Consider the following 8068-nt stretch of genomic DNA (forward strand, 5'->3'; position numbering starts at 1 on the left):
AGTGCACAACAGATTAAGAGGAAGCACTGATCTCAGCCTAGCTGAGCTATGCCCTGCCCGGTTGCTACTGTGATCAAGTCATTTAATCTCCTAAGACCTCTGCATCTTCCAGGGAGGTTATATGGCTACAAATAAGAAGCAGGGCTCTCAGGGTTTCAAGATAATGTAGAAACTTAGCACATCATAGGTAGGCAAATAAAACATGGTTAAGTTGATGATGCTACTTGCATTCTAAGTCCAAATAGTAGGTTGTAGGGGTACAGAGCTGAACCTGCTCTTGTTCACTTCACGAGTTTCGGCCTGGAGAGGGCATTTTGGGGGCAGCAGAGTGAAGTGCAGTTCCTAGGCAGGTGTAGTGAGGCGTGCTAGGTTTCCTAAGGTCAGACAGATATCAGGAGATCAAAGGATACAGGTCAGTTTGAGCAAACGTGGATTTATTACTTTAGGTCTACAAGACAAAGTAGAGACATCCAGTGGGATTCTAAGCAGGTTTACAGACTAGTGCACACTATGACCCAAGGGCACTGGCAGTGTAGGGTGCGGTCACCCCTGCAGCAGCACGGCATACAGACAAGGTGCCTTGGGTCACTCAGGAGACAGCGAGATTTCCCAGAGAGAGGAAGACGATGGGGCCCTCAGCCTGCCCGCCCTCCACACCGCTTCTCTGACTTCTGAGGTCTGCACTCAGCAGCGGCCTGTGCTTCTCCTCTCTCACCCTGTTGGGCCACCTTGACCAAAAGGTCAAGGGCGACTTCGGCCAGCTCGCCTCTGCTCTGCCAACGGCCTCATCCTGCCACTCTGGCCTTTCAGGCTCTTCTGCTTCCTGGCCTGGGGGCCTGGGGACCCCACCCTGGCTTTCTTCTTCGCACCAGGCCCCTGCAAAGTTTTCTTGCTACTTGCTGGTGAAGCCGGCTTCTGGGCAGCGCCTTTCTGAGATGGAGCCTGGTCTGGGCTGGAAGCTGCAGTTGCATTGGCTGATTTTCTAGCAGCTTTCTCTGATCGCTCCTTCAGCAAGTCCAGGACTGTCTCTGAGAAATAATCATTCATTTAGTGAGAAATAGAAGCCCAGGAAAGTGGCTGTAAGAAATACTGCCCAGGAAACTATAACTGCACAAGGCTTTTTTGATATAAATTATTTTCATTAATACTTTTTCATTCCCTTAATTGACCTTGATTTAAATATATCATTTTTTAATGGGGTCGCTCCACTGATACATGGCTCTGGGATCGTTTCTTTAAGGCAGTATCCCTCCCTATAAATCTCTCCCAACTGCCCACTCTGTCTCAAGGAAGAATTCCTCAGTCTAGGGGCCCTCTCAGTGCCCCGCACAGCCCTCTATACCAGAACCTCAGTGCTGCGTTATTTCTTTATGTGCCTGCATCATCCACACCCTGTCCCATTTGACTCTGAATTTCTGCAGGTCAGGGACTTTAAGTGTTCCTGGCTGTATCCCCAGAGTTTAGCAGAGTGCCTGCCATGGGCACATACTAAAGGAATAGTGGCAACTGAACGAAAGGAAGCAAATATCCCTCCAACCACTCTCCTATGCACAGGACGTGCACAGACTGAGCCACACGAGTAACAGTCCTCCCTAGGGAGAATCTTGAGGGCCCCCTCCCCACCCAAGGGGGCTGCACTGCCTGCACCTCAATGCCAAGGCATGAGCCTAAGACCCAAACATGGACTCACTGGCAAGCGGTCTGAAGGGGATCCGCTTACTCTTGGTTTTCACCGCCACTGGCCTGTATTTGCACTTTCCTGGGGGTGCCCGCCTAAAAACACAGACAGAAAAGGTGAGAACACGACTTTGATGAGGCAACCAGGACGTCAAGGTCACCAGAAGGCACACATGTGTAAGAATTGGGCTCGGACCTCATTTATCCATGGGGATGGGGTAAATGTAGTGAGAGATTTGCTACCAGCTCAGGAGATGGAAAAGAAAACAGACCCCACGGGACACAGCCACGTGCTGGTCAGGAATGGCTTCTCTCCTGGTGACCGAGAGCAGGAAAACCTTCCTGAGTCTCAGTTTCTGCATCTATGACATGCAGAATCCAATAGTCCTCACCTCACGGGGAGATGGCAAAGATTAAACAAGAGCTGTGTGCCTGCCACACTGTCAAAGACTGATAAAGAATGAGATTTTTAAAATAACCACTTGGAACAGTGTCCAGGACATACGAGAGCCCCGTGGATGAGAGTGATGATGATGATGATGATGCCGCTTCTGACGGTGGGGCTGCTGGTGCTGGGATGGCGATTCCATTCCATTGAGGATGTTAAAGAAAATTTATTCTAGAACTTGCAGCATGGCCCTTACATAATGCCAGCGTCTCTGCCTAGTAGCACATTCATTCTTTTTCTTTTTCTCCAGATTAATAACAGATGCAAACCATTAGGTCATATAGTTCACACACGAATGGTTAAGCCAGGGTGGCAGCCATGTCCCACACCCAGGCAGTGTGCCACATATCCATGCATTGTCCCCATTGGGTAGGAAGCTTCTGAACCCTTCCCCCTTCCCCTTTCTTGAACTTAATTGAGATTTTTCTCTTGTGTGGGTCTGTGATTGTGAATCTCCTAGTTTCAAATTGGTATTGAGCACACTCATTCTTAAACTGCTTCTCCTCTGAGTGCCTCTTCAAAATAAACGAGACTTCGGAGACTGAGAACTCCCACAGGACGGAGCGGAGCTGGAACCTCCCAGCCGGTCCCTACTGGCTTCCTTCTGCCTTGCTCCAACTCTCTCTCTCACTGCCATTGCCCCCACCCCCGGTGGGGAAAAAAAGGAAATTCATATATTTCATAAATACTCATGAATAAAGACTTTATGAATATTAACTCATTGACTCTTCATCATGAGTCTATGAGGGGCACTATCACTAACCCCATTTTACGGAGGGGGAACTGAAGCCCACACAGGCTAAGAAGGCGGCCCCAGGTCGCACAGCTAGTCACTGGCAAAGCCAGTGTTCAAACCCAGGCTTCAGAGTGCACGTTCTCAGCCATTGTATTTAGTAGTCTCAAAAGAACGACAGGGTAGGAGGGAAAGACAGAAGGGGGAACGATGCGTAAATCAATCAACTGCCCTCATGCTGGGGTTGACACACTTAGTGTGAAGACAGATGAATAAGTAAGCCAAGCTGAGTGCAGTGGTGTCTGCTGCCCCAGAGCTGTAAAGAGCCTGTGCGCCTCAGTGTGCTTATAACTGAACTGAGCGGGCAGTGCGGAAATGACGTGGATCCCCAGAGAACTGAGCTTTACTCCAGGCCCACGGCTCGCTGGCTCCGCTGTGCCTGGGGCTTCAGTTTCCCTGGAATTCTTTCGGCATGTAATGACAGCCTGCATGCACAGCACTCAGCACGGTGCCTGGCACTCAGCTGTAACTCCATACATGTCACCGTGAGAACAAGGTGAATGAGCAGAGAGGTCTTCAGTGTGAAAGGCTTTACCGTTGCTTCCTGTGTGGCCTCTCTTGGCTGCTCTTAGAAAAGAGGGGAGTTAAGTTATCCTCCAACAAAATCAGGACACTGTCAGAGGAAAGAGAAATGGATTCACACTGGAAGCCTGTGCGTGGAAAGAGCAGAGCTCCCTGCCAGGGCATTATCAGCCACCAGAAGCACTTTAAACTTCCAGGGGCTGCCCCAGCCCTAAGCACAGCAGACCCAGCAGTGGAGACAGCTCAATGCCAAAGGCACCCCGTGGCAATCGGAGCTCCACCATCCACAGAGCACCCCAACACAGCCTCAGGGGCTGACCCTCTTCCAGGGACTTCTGAGCCCACACAAGCTCACAGCCAAAAGGAAGCTGACCAGGGCCTGGGTCTATTTCCTTGGTGGCCACTGAACACTAACCTAGGTATGTGTAACATCAGCCTCAGAAGGAGGTTTTCCTTTGTGGGTCTATCTGTAAGCTAATTCGTGGGGATAATTTATTGCTCTGGGTAAGAATCTCGAGATAAACCTAGTGTGCGGCCCAGACTCAGAGGGACAACACTGCATCACCTTCCCAGGGGGCAGATAACCAGACCCAGACCGAACACCCTCACAGACAGGCAGCTTTCGACTTGTCCATTGAAGGCTGGGCAGCTTCTGAGAGCTAGGTAAAGCAGCAGAAGTAAAGAGCACAGGTTCACCAAGGGAATAAAACACTGAATTCCAGAAAAGGTCAGATGGAGACAGGGCAGCAATACTTATCCTGTTGTTGGATAACCCCAGACAGAAATATCTAGAACATATTAAAAAAAAAAATGGAGCAAGGGGCCTAATCTGGTCATCGCAGAAGAGATTAAAGTTCTCGTTTGCAACTGCAAAGAGACAATTTCCCAAACATTCCATAATTTCCACAGATCCATTGTTCTGCACAGTTGTTTGCCCAAACTGCTGTTCCTCTGGAGCAGAGATTTGGTCATTTGGGGGCGGGGTGGGGGGTGAGGACTGTTTTTATGGCCTGCCGTGGATATCAGCACCGAGGAGAAAGCACCTGGGAAGAAGATCATGCCAAACCTCACCTCGAGGGGTCAGCAAACTTGTAAACAGATCCGTGTGGAGCATAGGCGCTTGGGTAGGAGGTGGCCAGGAAATACAGCTCCCCTAAGGAAACAGGAAGCGACAGGCTATCAGAGGACATCGGGCAGGGCTGACACAGAGCGGGATGCACAGAAAATAATCAAAACCTACATTGTCCATGAGACAAACATAGAACGGGGAGCCCCAGGACCTGACTGACAGCCAGGCCTTCATTGTGCTGCATGTGTGTGTTTATTGGACCAAACAGCCTCTCCCTGATCATCTCTTTGCTCTCCAAACCTTCGTCTCAATGCACCTTCATCTTCTTCCCCACCTCTCACAATGACAGGGATTCTCTGTGAACCCCAGGAAACAGGCGACCTGCTGGCTGAGGACCATTTGTCAGCAGCCTTCTCTTGCCCCTTCTTTAGTCCTCTTGTTCCCCCTGAGCCTCCCTCTCTCCGTCTCCTCATTCACCCTTTCTCCCTGTGACCCTTCCCTCATGAGCCTCTCTTCTCCATCTTCACCCCCCACAATAATCACCTCTACCTGCTCCGTGCTGTATCCCCTAGAAAGAGCCCGGCTTCTCTCATTTCTTCCTGTTGGAACCTCAGAAAACACCGTTCCTTTCTGGTAGTAACAACCTTATTCCACCTTGCTTTACAGTTATCTGTGGGGGGCAGTACTGTGCGCAGCCCGGGGTTATGGACCCCAACTTGAGAGTTGGAGAAGTCTGCGTGTAAATTCCAATGACACCAGTTACTCTCTCTGCTACCTTGGGCAGCCTCTTCACCTGTATATCTTTGAGATAAATTTAAAAATAAATGATAAATTTATTCATTTATAAAACAGAATCCCAATGCCTCAAGTGATTGTTAGCTATTCAAATAGAAAGTGTTCAGTAAGGTGGTTACTGGTCCTTTCTTACCACTCTCGTCGCTGGTGAGGGTCTCAAACAGCTCTGTGAACCTGGCATAATGTCTGCAACTGCCCTGAATTAAATTCACTCACTGGTGTGCACCTTCCACAAGTCTTTCTCAATTTTATGGGAAACATGTCAATTAAGTTGCAGATTTGAAAATCCCAGTGCTTTATGCAGCTCTGGGTTATTTAAACAACTGCTCTCTTCCTTGGAAAGCAGTGACTGGTGTTTGTCCTGTGTGAACTGGGAGGCCCGTGGCTTTTGCAGAGCCCTGCACAGGGTAACAGCTGCCTGATAATGTACTAAGTTTTATGGACTGAGACTATATTCATAATCCTTCCCTAGTAAGAGGTCTGAGGCATAGAGACACGCCCTACCCTGCAGTCAGTTTGCCCTGTCTGATTGGAAACCGCAGATGCCACTCAAAGTGATTGACCATTAGGTAAACAACTTGTCCACCGAGGGCCTGAGGTACACGTGCAGCTGTCACAGGGGTCCCTCCCAACCACACAAAGGCCTTCTTGGTCCAGAAGGAGAACTGAACACCCTGCCTCACTGCATTCTCCCTGCACGTGGCAGTTTGTGTAAATTACATGTCACCACATGCCATAGAATTTCCACTGTATTTTTGAATTTTACCTGTAGAATCCAACGGGTATTTTAACATATATTTGGGGGTGGGGGACAAAAAGCCATAATATACCGTGTAAAGCATAAACGTAAGCATTATTAACTTGGGAAAGTGCTTTGTTGAGTGACATTCCGAAATCCAATCAACCAACCCCGAGCCTCAGGCAGGCGCCGGTCAGCAGCTGGTTACTTACACAAGCCGTCAACTCTCAGAACTCAGTGAGCCAACTGCAGCCACAGCCGAGGCAGAGTTCAGGTTCCAACTCAAAAGTGACTTACCTAACGCTGATGACTGATAATAAAATAATGAAATCATATTCAGACTTTAAAATGTCTCTAAGAAGGAAAGAAAATGCCAAGAGCAAACTACACACAAGTCAGCGACTCTAGAAAAAAGGTACTTGTTTTGCTGACTTCGGGGCTGCCCTCAGGCAAAGGCTTGGGAACATCTTGGCAAGTTTACCCCATAAAACTCAGCCAAGGACACTTAGTGTTGTTTGCCAGCTGCACTAACTGGTTTTTTAAAAACTGCCTGTTTTGTACTGTGAGAAATCTTCAGGCAGAGCAAACCACAGCACCAGAGCCAGGGTTTCTCTGACGCCCTCCAGAGGGGCGAGCCGCAGGGGCTGCAGCCCGGGGTGCCTGGGGGTGGGGGGGATGGGAAGGATTGGGGGGGCATCCAGCAGGGGCGAGGCCCCACCACGCCGCAGCTTTCACGCAATCCACTTTCCACTGAGCACCGTCCGGCCAGCCTGCGGTTTCTCTCCTTTCCTCGTACGTTGAGACTTCCACTTTGGAACTCACATGGACTTCTGCCTGTTATGACTGCCTAAATTTTCCAGAGACCCTCCCTCCTCTACTCAGCTCCATCTAGTCATCAGCTAAATGACAGCAAAGGTCTGGAACTGGCCGAATCTCTTTATACCCTACCAAGGTGCTGCAGCCACCCTATGGCCCGGAGTGGAAAGAAACCAAATTCTGAGGACCTCTTTAAGGCTCTGGTTATACCCTCTGAGAGCCGTAGGTCTGGGAGGGACCCTGAGAGACCATTTCACTCTCTCCTTTGCCTCTTAGAGTAAGCATGGCTAGATCCAGTGCCAAATACTGAAAAGATCAATGCCATCGTGTAAAACAAAACAAAATTCATTTAAAATTTGAAATTTCTATTTTTCGAAAGGAAACATAACTTATTCAAAGCTGAAGTTAAAAATCTGTTTTCTGATTACAAAATGTTGGGAAATTTATTACAGAGCTGAGTCTCTCTCTATCTCTCTGTCTCTCTCTGTCTCTCCCTCTGTCTCTCCCTGTCTGTCTCTATCTCTCCCTCCCTCTCTGTCTCTGTCTCTCCCTCTCCCTCTGTCCATCTCTCCCTGTCTGTCTCTGACTCTCTCTCTGTCCCTCTCTGTCTCTCCCTCCCTCTCTCTCTGTCTCTCCCTTTCTGTCTCTCTGTATCTCTGTCTCTCCCTCTCCCTCTGTCTCTCCCTCTCCCTCTGTCTGTCTCTGTCTCTCCCTTTCTGTCTCTCTGTATCTCTGTCTCTCCCTCTCCCTTTCTGTCTCTCTCTCTGTCTCTCCCTCTCTCTCTGTCTCTCCCTTTCTGTCTCTCTGTATCTCTCTGTCTCCCTCTCTGTCTCTGTCTCTCTCTTTCTCTCCCTTTCTGTCTCTCTGTATCTCCCTCTGTCTGTCTCTCCCTCTGTCTGTCTCTCCCTGTCTGTCTCTGACTCTCTCTCTCTGTCCCTCTCTCTGTCTCTCCCTCCCTCTCTGTCTCTGTCTCTGTCTCTCTGTCTCTCCCTTTCTGTCTCTCTGTATCTCTATCTGTCCCTCTCCCTCTGTCTCTGTCTGTCTCTCCCTCTGTCTGTCTCTCCCTGTCTGTCTCTGACTCTCTCTCTCTGTCCCTCTCTCTGTCTCTCCCTCCCTCTCTGTCTCTCCCTTTCTGTCTCTCTGTATCTCTGTCCCTCTCCCTCTGTCTCTGTCTCTCCCTCTCCCTCTGTCTCTCCCTGTCTGTCTCTG

At 49.4% G+C, this 8068-nt stretch overlaps 1 protein-coding gene across 1 annotated transcript in view; it reads right to left on the reverse strand.

The window, feature by feature from the left end:
- Window positions 1-414: 414 nt before the first annotated feature.
- HHIPL2 (HHIP like 2) overlaps window positions 415-8068 on the reverse strand; it is a 21264-nt gene continuing 13610 nt past the window's right edge. Inside the window, exons 7-9 of the mRNA XM_003790958.3 lie at window positions 4512-4593; window positions 1691-1773; window positions 415-1028 (exon numbers count right to left, since the gene is read on the reverse strand). Of these exons, the coding sequence (XP_003791006.1) occupies window positions 742-1028; window positions 1691-1773; window positions 4512-4593 (452 nt within the window). The 3' untranslated portion in view covers window positions 415-741. The remainder of the gene's footprint in view (window positions 1029-1690; window positions 1774-4511; window positions 4594-8068) is intronic.

The sequence above is a fragment of the Otolemur garnettii genome, unplaced genomic scaffold (assembly GCF_000181295.1).
Source record: "Otolemur garnettii isolate 467f Iridium unplaced genomic scaffold, OtoGar3 scaffold00045, whole genome shotgun sequence".
NCBI classification, from domain to species: domain Eukaryota; kingdom Metazoa; phylum Chordata; class Mammalia; order Primates; family Galagidae; genus Otolemur; species Otolemur garnettii.